The sequence below is a fragment of the Anomalospiza imberbis genome, chromosome 8, assembly GCF_031753505.1.
Source record: "Anomalospiza imberbis isolate Cuckoo-Finch-1a 21T00152 chromosome 8, ASM3175350v1, whole genome shotgun sequence".
Lineage (NCBI taxonomy): Eukaryota > Metazoa > Chordata > Aves > Passeriformes > Viduidae > Anomalospiza > Anomalospiza imberbis.
Genome location: NC_089688.1, coordinates 32,995,387 through 33,011,046, shown reverse-complemented (window position 1 = coordinate 33,011,046; position 15,660 = coordinate 32,995,387). Strand labels below are relative to the sequence as shown.

Below are 15,660 nucleotides of genomic sequence, written 5' to 3'. Positions count from 1 at the left end.
GAAAATTCAGTATTTGGCTATTTAAAGTTACACATAGGCCAATCCCTGACTGCTCCCAAGGAGAGGGAATACACACCATGAGGAAAATGTGAGGTGAGCCATAAGTGTAGACAAAATTCAAATTTCAGAGCAACTTGAGGTGAGTCCTTGGGTCTGGTTTGGGGGTAAGAGGTGAAAGGTGCTTTTTAAATGTGAAGCTCAGCAGTTGATGAGAGCCCTTTCTGCACATTTTTCATGATCCCAGCCCTTTTCCAGGTTTATTTGTGCTGGGCTGACCTGGCATTACCGCAGTTAGCCCTGGATGGCTCAGTGATGCTGCCAGGGCACCGTGCCAGACTCCAGTTTGGGAGCCACAGAGGTTGTACCCCTGGAATTTCTAGCTCATTTATCCCCAGAGGTGGTGAAAAGTATAGTCTGAACCACTGGGAATAATCAGCATCCTCTGCTCCAGAACAGCCCCAAATCTGTGCTTTCCAAACACCATTTTTCAGTGGGATTGCATGGCTCTTGTGCCTGCTGGCCTACAGACACATCTCAGAACACTTCTGCCAACAGTTTCATGCACAAGGAACATGGAGCCAAGCTGCAGAATTCAGTATCAACATCCAAATTGTGAGATTTGGGAAGAATTTTAGTAAATTAAAGCTAAAAACTGCACAATAAAAGTCTGTGAGGATCTTCAGAATTAGATTCTTTTTTTTTCTGCTGCTCCACAGCAACATGTGGGCATTACATGTGTTTTGGTGGTACATTAAGGAGTAGATAATCTGTATTTGGTTATTCTCCCAGACAGTCAGTAATAATAATTTGAATGAGGGAGATTTTAAAAAATGCATCTGGCAACCCTGTGGGTGTGTTTTGTTGTTTGTTTTCTTTTTGTTTGTTTGTTTGTTTTCCCTTATTTTAAAACCCCCACAATATAAAATAAGAACGAACACCGGAAAAAAAAACTCTGAAATAATTATGAAACCAATAAATAACCCTTGAGCCCTAACGTACACAGATGACTTTCCAGAGGCAGCAGGCAGGCTTGCATGTGGAGTGCAAAAAAAAAAAAAAAAAAGAGGGAAAACTCTGGGAGCAGGGATGGGAGGGGGGACTCCGGAGCCCCCCCTGGGCTGGGACCCTGCAGAGGGGCTTAGGATTACGTTTGGTCCTTGCCAAAACAACAACAACAAAAAATACGAAATAGACGACACAAACCTATTTAAATAAAGAAAAAAAAAAAAAGGGGAAAGAAAAAAAAAAAAAACAAACTCCAACTCTTCTATTTTTTTTTCCCCTAAGCAGCCGAGCCCAGCTCATCAGCAGCTGAGGCAGGAGCAGGAGGGGTTTTGGAGTTAACTGCATGCAGGAAATCTCTCACATCCTGAGTCCCAGCTCGCTCCTCTCGGTAACTGTATATTATGGGGCTGCTCTCCAGCCCCAGCTGATGAAAGTTTGTCTCCCTCAGTCTGGGCTGCGATGTCAAAGCGCCTCCAGGCAGCGCAGCCGCGCTCCCCCCGTGCGCTGCCCCCGGCCCGGCTCCCCGCGCTGCTGCTGCTGCTCGGCCCGGGCTGGCTCCTCTCGGCATCGCCCCGCGCCCGCGGTAAGTCACGCACAGCCCCCCGGGGGCTTCTCCCGAAAGGATCCCGAGCCCCGCGCTCCGTTTCAGCCGGACGAGGAGCAGGGAGAAGGATTCCGAGCGCTGCTGCCCCCGCCCCGCTGCGGGGATGGAGCGGGGGTCCCGGCCGGGCGCACGCGGAGCCGCGGAACTCCCGCTCCTCGGCGCGGCTTCGCGGGGATTTCCCTGGAAAACTCCGCTCTGCGGCCCCCCGGCATCCCCAAACCCGCCGGGTGTCATCCCCGGCACCCCCAAACCTGCTGCTCCCTTCTCTGCACCCCCATACACCGGCACCCCCAAACCCGCCGGGTGTCATCCCCGGCACCCCCAAACCTGCTGCTCCCTTCTCTGCACCCCCATCACCCGGCACCCCCAAACCTGCTGCTCCCTTCTCTGCACCCCCATACTCCGGCATCCCCAAACCCACCGGGTGTCATCCCCGGCACCCCCAAACCTGCTGCTCCCTTCTCTGCACCCCCATACACCGGCATCCCCAAACCCGCCGGGTGTCATCCCCGGCACCCCCAAATCTGCTGCTCCCTTCTCTGCACCCTCATACACCGGCATCCCCAAACCCGCCGGGTGTCATCCCCGGCACCCCCAAACCTGCTGCTCCCTTCTCTGCACCCCCATACACCGGCACCCCCAAACCTGCTGCTCCCTTCTCTGCACCCCCATACACCGGCACCCCCAAACCTGCTGCTCCCTTCTCTGCACCCCCATACACCGGCATCCCCAAACCCGCCGGGTGTCATCCCCGGCACCCCCAAACCTGCTGGTCCTGTCTGTGCACCCCCATCCCCCTGCACCCCAAACCTGCTGCTCTCTCCCCTGCACCCCCATCCCCCTGCACCCCCAAACCTGCTGCTCCCTTCCCTGCACCCCCATACACCGGCACCCCCAAACCTGCTGCTCCCTTCCCTGCACCCCCATCCCCCTGCACCCCCAAACCCGCCGGGTGTCATCCCCAACATCCCCAAACCTGCTGGTCCTGTCTGTGCACCCCCATCCCCCTGCACCCCAAACCTGCTGCTCGCTCCCCTGCACCCCCATTCCCCCGCACCCCCAAACCTGCTGCTCCCTTCTCTGCACCCCCATTCCCCGGCACCCCCAGCCCCGCCGGTGCCATCCCGGGGATCCCCCTGTTGTGTTCGTTCGGGGGTGCCCTGCAGGGTCCCGGGGAGAGGGGTAGGGGGAGTGTTTGGAAATTCTTCTCCCACGCATCCCCTCCAAACAGCCCCCGGGGCTGAATTCAAAGGTCTGGGAGTCTTGTCAGAGTTTGGGCTCTGTTTCCAGCTGGGAAAAATTGCGCGGAAAAGCCAAATAGTGATGGTAAAAGCGTCCTGGCTGGGTAAAAGTTTTCTCGCGGCCGCTGTGTTCATTCAAAGTGAGCTCCAGGCGGGGAGCGGGGATTTAGCTGTGGAGCGCTGTGCTGTCCATGTTATATGGATGGGGAACAGCCTAGGAAGGGATTGTCTCTCCCTACAGCAAGTTTGGGGTTTATTCTGGAATCCTCAGAGCTCCCAGGTCTTCATTAAGCAGCAGCTGACAGTGCATATTTTATGTGAGAGAGGAAAAGAGAATACTCTATGAATACATTTAACAGCACCGAGGGGTGCCCGTGTCCCTGAGTGTTGCTACAAACTTGTGTGTTTGGTCTTTTTTTGTCTTTTGCTTTTCCCCCCACTGTAACTCGAAGCTTTGTAAATATTTGCTTATCTTCAAATGCATTGACAGCGACTTTCTTTCGCTGGGGCTTTGGCTCTGAACTTGCTAAGAGAAAAGATGGGGAGATACTTTAGCACGTGGAAATCCCAGAGGGGGAAAGGACAAGGTGTTGCCTTTGATCAAGCACCTGGAATTTATCTTAATGGATTAGCAGGAGTTGAAGCTTTGCCTTTGGGAGGGGTCTTGATTTCTCTTTGCCAACACTTGTATTTGCACCAGATCTGTGGGTTTGGGGTGAAGGCTGCAGAAACTCCTGGGCAGATGAAGAGAAATACGTGCCCTGTGGCTGTTCCCTTTTCGTGGGGAAAGGAAGGGTAGGTTTGGGTGGGAGGACCACTCCCTTCTCTGAGTATGGAGCCCACTGTAGCTGGTCAGCCCCTCCATGGTTTGGAAGTTCACTTGCAGTTGGGAAAATTTGAGGTAAAATGCCTCAAAGTGTTTGTCCCTACAATACCAAGTGGGCAAACTGTGGGTGACTTGGCTCTAGCAAACAGATGAGTGAGCAGAATGGCAAGAGGGGGTGGAAATCCGGTTCCTTGTGGCTCAGAATTCCCTCAGAGCCAAGCTGAAGCTCTAAGGTTACACTCACACTGATGATTTAAGCTCTCTGTGAAGTTTGTGCCAGCTGCTCATCTCTGTGGTGTCTTTAGGTGTCGTTATGGGTTTTAGATGTCTACATTTGGGTAACTGTGGTGGTTGCTGGCCCCTGGACTTGCCTCCTTGTATCTTCCTGCTCCTCTTCTTTCCATACCATGTCTGTAGTTTGCTCTTTTTCATCCAGAATATTCAGTGAGCATCCCCTGCCTTAATTCCACTTTTTCCTGTGGAAGCAGAGCACAGCTTCAGCCCTGCCAGGACTTGTTCTGCTTTCTTGGGCATGGAGGTGCTGAAAGTTCCAGGCACGCCTTTCCACACTCCCAGTGACAACAGGCACTCCTGGCTGGGCTGGCACAGCTCTCACTGGGCATTCTGGAGCCCTGCAGGACACCCCAATGATGCCAGGACATCCTAATTTTTACATGAAGTCTTGCTTAATGATTAAGACAAGCTGGAGTTATGATACGCCTTGAGAAGCGGGTTTGAAATGTGGCAATGTGTCTGCCTGAGTGACAGGTCTGTTATTAAACAGAAATTATTAAACAGTGCCTGTTATTAAACAGAAGTTATCAGGCTGTGGGCTAGACAACCTAAAAGTAGCCTTGTGGCTTGCTTTTGGTATGTTTTCATTCAATTTTTTGTGGTTTTACAACTGCCCTCTTAGTTTTCAGTGTTGTGCTGGGTTTCTTCTTTAAAGGAACTCATGGACAAAAAGGAAAACTCAAGCAGGCCAAATTAACTTTGTTGGCCTTGTGGAGTGGGATATAAAGTAAGATAAGATCTGATCATACAGTCTCAGTCAAATACCTTAAAATCTACACCTGTACAAGGTTTTTGTGCTCAAGGCTGTCCTGTCCCTGCAGGGCAGACAAAGTGATGCTGTGGATAGGTAAAGTCCAAATCAGACATTGTGTGTGTGTGCACAAACTTCTGAATTCCTTTAAATATTGTGTGTCAGCTGGGAAAACAGCAGGAAAAAAAATGACTCTCAGAATGACAGAAGGGTTTGGGTTGGAAGGGACCTTAAAAACCATCTTGTTCCACCCTCTGCCATGGGCAGGGATTCCTTCCACCATCCCGGGTGGCTCCAAGTCCTGTCCAACCTGGCCTTGGACACTTCCACGGATAGAAGAGCCACAGCTTCTCTGGGCATGAAAAAATACAAATCCTAAAACTGCAACTGAAAATTCTTTACCTTCCCTTAAAATCACTTTTGTCTAGATTTTAATTTGCTACTGATCGCAGCTTCCTTGGGTCTAATGGAAATAAATTGCAGGAGAAGAAATGTTGCTTTGTCTTGTGCTCTAAGCCTGATTTCTCCATCACCCTCTGTTTCAGAGCCTGTCTTCTCTCAAACTGCTCCAGCATTTGTGGCAGATATTTTTGGTGTGTGTGTATAATCACCTCCTTGTCTGATGATTACCCCCTTCAGACAGCCTGGCATGAGCTGTCCCTGTCCATGGGGCTCCAGAAAGCATGCCAAAATCCCCCAGCAGAGGAATTTTATTGCTGCTCTTCAGCAGTGTTTGCATCCATCACCTCCAGCTCGCTGGGGAGCTGACAGGTTCTTCACTGCTGTTTTTTGGGTGTCTCATCTCAGCTCTGCTTGGGATTTTTGGAAAGGTCCTGATCCAGATACAAAGAGCACCCTTGAACTCATGATTGTCAGGCTGTGTTTTGGGTGGTTTTGCATCCTGCTGGGAGCCCCAGTGGGATTTCTCTGATGGCACCTGGGTGACTGCAGCAGACCAGGGCTGTGTTTATCTGTTTATCCCACTGAAGATATCTATTTATCTGTTATTCCCACCAGGGCCCTCACTCACCAGCCATGATCATGAAATTCTGTTCTGAAAAGGCTCAACTCATGTAAAGGCTTATTTACTCCTCCACCAGCCGTCCCCAGACCTCATATCTCCTCCTGACAGATTTATCCCTGCTGTTTCCAGCAGATCTGACACTGCCAGGGCAAAGTGGCCAAGGAGTCCAGCTGGGCTCTGTTTTTTTTTGTGTTCCTGAGCCTTCTTTTGGGCTGTGGCAGAGCAAAGGGTGAGCCCTCAGCTGCCTTGTTGGGCCCTTGGGGCGGGTTTCTCTTCTCTTGTTCTGTGAGAGCTGCAGCAATAATCCAGGAATGGACATTTTTAAGGTGCTTGGAAATCTGGAATACCGTCAGGTTATCCAGCCAGGCCCTGCCACGCCAGCAGGCTGTCCCCAACTCTGCCTCACACCATCCCATCCTGCTTAGGATGCCAGGCTGTCCACATTGCAGGGATTTTTTTTTTTTTAATCCCTTTTTCTGATGACTTTCCTTCCTCTACAACCTCCTATGTTTCACCGCACCTCACCCTGGATCTCACTCTTCCCGTTGCCTGCACTTTGTACTTGTATTTCAAGCAGCTCCTCAAATTTCTCCCTGGACAAAAGCACATCATCTGCACAATTTTGGAGTGCTACATCCCTAAATCACACCTGCAGAGGCTTCTCTTAGGTCCTGCTGAGTCTCCAGGGCAGATCTATGACCAAGTAAATTAAAACCCCACAGGTTGAGGGTAGCAGTTGATTCCTCATAGAGCAGTGCAGTCCAAGAGCTCAATCCCTTCTGTTTCTGGTTAACACAAAGTGCTTCAAAGGTATTAAATTTTCATCTTTTTGCTACCCCACTAACTAAGAGAAGGGATTGTTTCTTAGTAAAGTCCTGCTCCAGCATGTTGACCCTTCTCTTTTTAGGGTTCCTGCAGGATTTCGAGATTAAATTGGTATCGAGTGACTTGAACTGCATAATCTAACCAGAAATTAATCTGTTTAATCCCTTCAGGTTGTTCCACTAATATTTTACACCCCATACAAATGAATTTGCTGCTTTCCATGACCTGGAGCTAGGATAAGAAAGAGTTTGGAGGCAGGAAATTGTCCTTTCACAAGGTCAACTTGCTAAAAGCAGTGATTAGAAGAACAAATTCTTTCTTGTTCCAAATCTGTGATGTAACAAGGCAAGAGGTGAAATGTGTCATGGCCTGTTAGCCATGCTGGATAATGCACATCAAGGCAGAAAAAGCTGGATGCAGAATTTGGCACAAAAGTATCTTTAACTCATTTATTTTGAGGTATTTTTTTAAGAGGAACTGTGTCAGCCCCTGGAAATTTAGTTTAATAGTATATATCATATGCATTAAGTGAAAAACCTTCTTCTGACAATGGTGAAAGTTTGCTGCTCTCTTGCTTCTTTTAAATGTGTTCTAATTCTGCAAGCAGCTGAAAGATAAACCCCATGTGTGACTGCTTACCTCTGCAAGAATATATTAAGATACAAACTTCAACAAATTCAAGTATTTATGGGATTGTTTTGCTATAGTTATGCAAAAAAAAAAAAAAAAAAAACCAAAATCTGGACTTTATAATTTAGCAAGGGGATCATGTGAGCTTGCTCAGGCCTGGAGCTGAGCGAGAGCAGTGTTTTATCCAGCAGCACTGAATGCAGTGATGGTCTGTGCTGGAGGTCCCCTGCTACTTCAGCTGTTAGATGTGAGGAGGACCATTCAGTCCGCATCATTCCAGTTTATATTCCATTCCTTCTCTGCCACTGACAGCACTGTGATGATAGAGAGAGTTGGGAATAAATTCACTGAATCCCTCTGGAGCACACAGGGATGGACACAGCTCCTCAGCCATGCTCCTTTTGGAACTGGAGATCACTCAAGGATCTCCAGGTTAAAATCTGCTCTTGCATTTTGATGTGTGATTGATGCATGAGGTGAGCATCCCAAAAGAATGAGGATTTATTTCTTCATCTCTTGCCTCCTGAGTAAGGCACAGACACCCTTTGGGTGGACACCAAGGTGAAAGTACAGGATTATTGCAGAAGAATTCCCAGAATGGTTTGGGTGTGGAGGGACCTTAAATCCCACCCATCCCACCCCTGCCATGGCAGGGACCCCTCCCACTGTCCCAGGTGCTCCAGCCCCAGTGTCCAGCCTGGCCTTGGGCACTGCCAGGGATCCAGGGGCAGCCCCAGCTGCTCTGGGAATTCCATCCCAGCCCCTCCCCACCCTCACAGAGAGGAATTTCTTCCTGATATCCAACCTGAATTCTCCTCTTTTAGTTTAAATCTTGACACTTTAGAAAGAAGGAGCTATTTACTCTGCATGCTGTGTTTTCCTTGTTTCTGTGCCTGACCCTCGTTTGGGATAAATTCCCTCCCCTCCATGGACCTGACTCCTTTGTACAGCCTGGTCCTCATGTCCTGTGCTGGCATTTAAAATCCTTTTTGCAGCACCAGAGCAGAGCTGTTGTAGTGACCTGGGGAGATATCCTGCCCTGAAGAAACCATAAAAATAAATGTTCTTTGCTCCTGTAGCTCATCTGCTGGAGGAATGAGTGAAAGTCAGGAGTCACAGAGCGACCCAGGGCTCATGGTGACACTTTCTGCAAGGTCACACTCATAAACCTGTGCAGGAGAGGTGGCTTCAAGAACATTAAGTAACTCCAAGTTGTCTTTTCATTCATGTTTTAAAAACCAGAAGAGAAATTCAGTGACAGCTTGTGCTGGAGCAGGTGCAGCTCATTTTCCTCTCCCTGCTGTTGTGTGATGTGAGGATCAGGTATTCCCCACACAACCAGGAACTCCTGATGGATGTAAACTCCTGGACATAAACTCCTGATGGAAGTAAACTCCTGGATATAAACTCCTCAGCCCAGCAGCTCCTTTTCTAGGCTTGGGGAAGAACTACAAATCACATCACCTGCCTGCTCACCTGAATTAACACTGCAATTCACCTCAGCTGGGTTTGCTGTGTTTCCCAGGGAAATCTGAAGGGAAGATTTGTGCCTGTGAGGAGCACAGCTCCCACTCCCACTCCGTGGTGCTTTTCTGTGCTGATTGTACACAGGAAGGAACATCCCTCAACTCAGCTGTGCTGAGGATCCCTTGTACTCGCTGAGGCAGGTTAGTAAATCACTGCAGATTTGCACTGTACCTTTTGAAAGACCGAGAGGAGATTGTATTTTGGAGAGTAATTTGAACTTCACTCAGTGAAAGTAGCCTTTCATGAGGCTTTGGAGGGGAGGAGTTGGAGAGGAGCACTGGACCTGGATTTTCACATAATTATGTGAACTCATTGCTGAAAAGTGAAGATATATTTAGTACCTCTTTCTCTGCCCTTGGAGCTGCGTCGATTCCTTGTGCTTGTAAAGCACAGGTTATTATTTCTCTGCCTCAGTAAGTGTTTTTTGTAGGTGCTGCTGGTGCAGAAGTTGCAAGGCTGAGTTCATAATCAAAGACAAAGATCTGTGGGACTCTTTGGGGGAGAAGCAGCAATTTAGGAATAAGCAGATGTGTCCCAGAGTTGAGATGGGCCATCCTTCACTCTGGCAGCCTGGGAATACCTGTGGGAAGGGCACTGTGCAACCCTTGAGGATTTTCATCCATTATTAGCCCTGCCCTGCTTGTACAGGAGGGATCGGCTGGGCCATTTGATACAGTGTGGGTCAGGGCTTGGAAAAGAAACAGCTGAAAACAGGATTTGCAGCAGGAGAACAGAAGTTCTCCTGAGCTGCTGTGCCATGGACTTTCCACAGCTCCTTTGGGTTGGAATCTTGCATTTCTGACTTGCCCTCTTCTGTGACCTCCAAGACCTGAGCTCTTCCATTGGGGGAACCTCTCGATCCTCCCCCATGACCCACTGTGCTGGAATGCCCTTTCCTTCAGAGCTTCACTGCTTTATTTCTTTATATTTTAAAATGTTCTCTTCTAGGAAAAAAAAAAAAAAAAAAAGACAACTCTGTCTTTGAACTGGTCCTGAATAGTAATTCCTCAGTCAAACATAACAGCATCCCAAATGAGGCTGGACAGCTGTTTCCCAAATATATCCCTGTACATATTCTGTACACATCATAAAGCTGGGTTTGGGTTATTTGAAACGTTCTGCAGTCTCCCTGCCCCCTCCTGCAGTCAATGGCAAATGTTGTTCTCCCAACTCCACTTGTCACATTTTGTTCTGGAGAACAGGGAGGATATTGAGAGATACTGGCTTCTCTCCTTGACTGCATTTCAATATGTATTTTGTATAATGAGGGCCCAAATCCTTCTGCCATTACTTGTGCTTTAATCACACCGTGCTCTGCCCAGATTGCTTTAATCGCATTTGCATCAGCAGGAGTTGCTCTGTGATGAGCAATATTTCATCTGCAAACAGAGCAGACACATCTCGGGCACTCGAGGAGGAAGGAGCAGCCTGGCCTGAGTTTGTTGCAGCACAGCTCTCCAGTGAGGGATGGTGCAGCATCCTGATTGGAGAAATAGATTTTCAGGAATTAGAAGGAACAAAGCTATTTTTACAGGTTTTGTTTTTTGGTTGGTTCTTTTTTTTTTTTTTTTTTTTTTTGTTGCTTTGTGGGTTTTGGGTTTTGTTTTTGTTTTGTTTTTTTGGACCTGTCAAGTGTGATAGCTCCCTTTTAATTTTCTAGTAAATGGCTTTTTGGCATGTGTTATCTGCTGAGAAACGCCCGGTGCAGAGACATCATTTTGTACTTCAGCCATGACATTACTCTAGATGAGAACTGAAAAGTTATATAGATATTACACCAATATATAAACCATGTGTGTTAGGAAGACAAGTTCAGTTTTGAAATATTTGCCTTAGCTATGCTTTTCACTTTCAATCTGTGCCAAACATGTGCTTGAATGACTGATGGAGTCATATGGTTCCCTGAATAAAGCACTTTATTGTGCTCAGACTTGGAGCCTTCCAACAGTTGTATTACAGAAGCTTGAAGATTAAGATGATCCAACTGCTTAGGGGGTATGTCCCACAAGGAACATTTTAGTTTTTCCCCTCCTCTATTTTTTGTCTTCCTCTGTGTCATCAGTTTGTTCAGCTGGTGGGGCAGTGACATTGACCACAGAGGGTTTGGTGGAGGAGAGCAGAGAGTCACCTCCAAATTTCAGCTTTCCCTGCCGTGTCCACGTGAAAATGTTGAACCCGTGACATATTCCAGGCAGTTTATGGGATTTCATGGGGGAGGGGTGAGAGGGCTGTTCCCTGTCGCTGATTATTTCATCAGCAGAATCAGATTTAGGAAAGGAGTAACTGTGCATGAGCACGTGATGACAGGAGGTAGATCTGAGAATTATAAACCCCAAATATTGAAAGCCATGTTTTTAATGCTCCTCAGTTAATGGGGATCAGGGAATCTCAACCCTCCATTTCTCATCCTGGAGCTGCCTGGTGTGGATCACTGGTGATGCTGCAGAGCTTCATCCTCACAGACCCATCAGGCTGGAGACAGGATCTTTTTCCATTAGAAGCCAAAAGAACAGAAAATTAAATTCAGGAAAGCATGGAGTCATCTTGCTGCTGCCTCTCCTCAGGCTCATCAAAGACCTTTGTTGACTTCTTATGTTTGAAAAATTTTTGTACACTAGTAGTAATTTCTGCAGCGTAAAAAAAAAAAGACAAAATTGAAGCTCAAGAAGATCCATGGAATTAGTTGCTTTCCAAGGTTTACTTGTGCTTAAATGCCTGAGGTTTTGGGTTTGGGAATTTGGAAGAAGGGAGAAAACAAGTAAAACTCTGTGTGTAGTTTTCCTCTTTTTAAAATGGTTTATTTTCTAAGCAGGCCATGAAAGGACTAATTTTCCTGGGTTTTGTAGAAATAATCAATGTACTCCTTAGAGGAGCAAAGGTTAGCTGGGAAAATAATTCATGATTTTGAACTAATAAAAACTTTACTGCAAGAGATAAGAGTTTTACTTATGCACAGTCAAATCTTGGCCAGGCTTTTGTGCTTATAAATAAAGGAGGGCAGAGTCTGGTGCTGTGCTGCCTTTTATGAAGCTGTGGAAGTGCTGGAAGTGGGATAATGGGAAGCATCTTATCAATGTCCTTTTTTTTTGAGAGGGTGTCTGTGTCCTTAGCTGGTGGTTGATGTAAAATTTAAGCTGTTGCTTCTTTGACCCCGTGCAAGTCTCAGGGCTGGCTTTGTTTAACCATTATGCAGTGGAAATCTGGTACTGGTTTATTTTCCAGCATTTTCACATTTATTATGAGATATAATTACAGTTTGCATTTTTTTTTTTTTTTTAATATTAGTGCCCAGGGAAGTTGTGGATTCCCATCCCTGGAAGTGTTCAAGGCCAGGCTGGAGCAGCCTGGGGCAGTGGAAGTTTCCCTGTCCATGGCAGGGATGGAATGGGCTGAGCTTTATGGTCCCTTCCAACCCAAACCATTCTGCTATTTCATGATTTTATTAAGTACCAATTTGTTTTTTCCTGTCTCAGGCAGAACAGGCACCATTTTAGGTGCTTTCAGCAAGGCCTGGGCCTGGATGATGTTTAACTTGAGTAATGTTTAGGCTTTTGCTGGAAGGTGGAGTGAAATAGAGGACTGGAATCACACATCCCCAGACCTTGGCCACATAATTGACACTTTTTTTTTGGCCTGATATAATCTGACCCCTAATGCTGACAATTTCCATTCAAAGCAAGTCGGTTTTTCCTTTTCTTTTTGTTTTCCTTGATAGACAAGAGCTGGATATGATCCTCTGTGCAATTCCATATTGGAATCCTATCTCACTTTATGTATAGCCACTTTATATTCCTGCCATCTATAAATCAGCACTGGCAAGATAAATACCAAGAGGCATAGAGAGCTAAGAGACAATCATGGGTCCTGTCACCTTTGGTTTTCTAGATTATGTAAAATAATTCTTTCAGTTCCCTTCTTGTAATTCAGACTTTCCACCTCCCTGCTTTCCCTGGCAGCCTTTCCAAGCCACCAGCTCCAGGCTCAATTCATCTTTTGTGAGTGCAGGTGAGGAGAAATGCTCTCCCCAGCTCTCAGGATTCACTTGGGTCTCTGGTGCTCTCAGGAAACACCTCTTTGGATGCAGCATTCTCAGTGTTGTCCCCAAGACCATGTGTGGGTCATTGTGGTGTCACCTGCTGTGGAGAGCAATGGTAGGAGCAGAAATCCTGATGATCCCTACGGGTACAACCCTCCTGGGTTTCAGCCCCTCGCTCCAGCCTGCAAGTTCTTGTGTTCTTGGTAAATTCCTGTCCTTCCCTGAGCAGTCATATCCCACCTCTGAGCACTGGATTTCAGGAGGACTCCTGAGTAAAGGTTGCTGATAAAAATACACACGGATCCAATATCTTTTCTTACTGAACTGTGGTAAAATCCTTCCCTTGCCCGGTTGTGGCTGCTGTGTTTGTGGGCAGCTTCCAATTCTTACCCTGTTTCACTTCCATAAACATCCATAAACTTACTCTGTTTCACTTCCCTGAACGTCCATAAACTTACTCTGTTTCATTCCCATAACTTCCTGAAGTTCCTAAATTCACTTCCATTTCGAGTCATCCCCTCCGTGTGTAAGCTAGGGAATTTTGGATTAAAAAATTCAGGTTTGAATTTTTCTGGAGGTGGCAGAAGAATCATCCCAAAGGAAATAAATGCCCCTGATGGGAAGGATAAAGCTCTTTCCCATCTGCTGGGCCCCCAGGCAGCAGTGGAGGCTCTGGGGTACCTCAGGAACTGGCCACAAACCCTGAGTGCTGGGTGCAGCCAGGTGTAAATCCCTTCCTCCATAGCCAGGAATGACCCACCCAGGTCATGGATGCCACAAACTGAGAGCTAAACTGAGGAAGCTGAAGAAAATGAGGAGGGAAATGGATAAAGGATGTCCTTCCTGACTTCCAGGGCATTGCCTGTGGCACAGAGCACTGCCATTAGCTGATTTCAGTTTGCAGGAAGATTACTTTGTTCCATTATTATTTTCAATCCAAAGATTATTCCAGTGGTTTGGGTGTTTTGCTGCAGAGAAAAAACGAGGACAGGCTGTGACTTAGGATTTTGAGTCAGTTTTTAGTAGGAAAGGTAACACAAGGATAATTTAATTGAATCTTTTTTTTATTCCCCCACTTCTGAAATGTCCACAGCGCAGCAGTAAGTGCAGGGGGGGACATGACGGGTGTTTGGGGACAGTGTGAGGAGACAGAGCTCCAGTCTGGGGTGGAAATGGACACCCCAGAGCATCACTGGGACCTTGGCTGGGCTGGGCTTTTGTGAGGCTCTGGGGCTGTGTCAGTCCATGAGTACCTCGTGGCTGATGGAATCCTGGAGCCCCTCTGCTCTGGGACAGGCTGGGACACCTGGGGTGCTCACCTGGAGAGGAGAAGCCTCCAGGGAAATCTCAGAGCCCTCCCAGGGCCTGAAGGGTCTCCAGGAGAGCTGGAGAGGGACTGGGGACAAGGCATGGAGGGACAGGACACAGGGAATGGCTTTAGGCTGAAAGTGGGTAGGTTTAGATGGGATTTTGGGAAGGAATTCTTGGCTGTGAGGGTGCTGAGGCCCTAGGACAGAGGTTATCCAGAGCAGCCGTGGCTGCCCCTGGATCCCTGGCAGTGGCCAAGGCCAGGCTGGATGTGGCTTGGAGCAGCCTGGGACAGGGGAAGTTGTCCCTGCCATGGCAGGGGTGGGATGGGATGATTGGACAGCTCCTTCCCACCCAAACCGCTGTGGGATTCTCTGAAGCATGTTATTGTGTGTAGCCCTGTCACTGTGTGGGACCAGGACGGGGCCCTCCCCACCGGGAAGGAAGCTCAGCATCACCGCTGAGCTTTTACTTCTCTCTGAATCTGTGTGTTGGAGGTGGATGTTGTTTAGAAACCAGCCCAGGTCTGACTCCTGTCCTGCTCTGTGCTAGGGGGGCACTGGCAGCAGGTTTGGGGTGTGCATTTAGTGGGACATATCCTATTTTCCTTGCACTTAATCCCATTTCATCCAGAGCTACTCAGCATTGGGTGCGTTCACCTCTTTGTTTGTCATGAGGACAAATAAATTGCCCTGCCTCACTAAAAGCTTATTAATTTTAAGTAAATGCAGATCTGGAGAGTGTCTGGGTTTTTTCAGGAGGCAGTGGCCACTAAGCAAAGATGTCACATCACATGCTTGGAGTTTATTTTGCACAGAGCTTGGGAGAACTGAAATAAAAAGCAAAAAGATGAAAACCATTCTTAACTTCTTTGCCAACAAGCCCTTGTATGATACTGTGCAAAGCAGAAAAGTTGTAGAAGTACATGGCAGATGAAAAATATTTAAGCCACACAAAAGTCACTGACAGGTAACATCTACTCATCTCACTATTTGTACAAAGTAGCTTTTATATTACTGGGGGGAAAAAAAGAGAATAAAGGGCGCTGCATCAGCTTGTGGGCTGCTTGTGGATCAAAAGCATTACCTTCAGTGCAGGCTGAAAATAGAAAACAGACACAACTGTGAGGTTTTTCATGTGAAAAAGTGGGAGATGAGCTTGCGTCAGGAAGGGCTGGACAGAACTTCACTGAAATGGAAAATAAGTAGGTGAGTAAGTAGGTGCACGTGACACAAAAGATAGGAAACCTGGGTCTAATCTAACTTTCTGGTATTGCAGATGGCCTGATTTTCTTCTCCTCTCCTGACACAGTACAGAAATTTCAATTCTCTGATTTCAATTATTACACTATTTATACTGCTGTAGTACCAGGAGTCCCTGCAGAGAAGAGGCCTCATTATTAATGGAACACAAACAACTCTAATGGTTCAGCTTCAAAGAAAGCCTCCTGAAAACGGGGAAGGGAGATGCAGTGGCAGAGAGGAAATACCAGCACGTCTGTGTGCGTGAGGAGCTGCAGCCCTGGGAGCTGGGGGATGGTTTGGGGTGATGGAAGCCCTTCCTTGGTGCAGATGTGGGGCCCATCCCAC

General features: G+C 47.5%; 1 protein-coding gene across 3 annotated transcripts in view; it reads left to right on the top strand.

Annotated features, from left to right (window-relative positions):
- Positions 1 to 1,310: 1,310 nt before the first annotated feature.
- ADAM12 (ADAM metallopeptidase domain 12) overlaps positions 1,311 to 15,660 on the top strand; it is a 178,800-nt gene continuing 164,450 nt past the window's right edge. For 2 of the 3 annotated variants that reach the window (XM_068198305.1, XM_068198304.1), the window contains exon 1: positions 1,313 to 1,588. In XM_068198305.1, coding sequence (XP_068054406.1) covers positions 1,465 to 1,588 — 124 coding nt within the window. In that variant the 5' untranslated portion in view covers positions 1,313 to 1,464. Of the gene's footprint in view, positions 1,589 to 15,660 lie in introns of all 3 variants that reach the window. The other variant, XM_068198303.1, reaches the window with a different exon arrangement.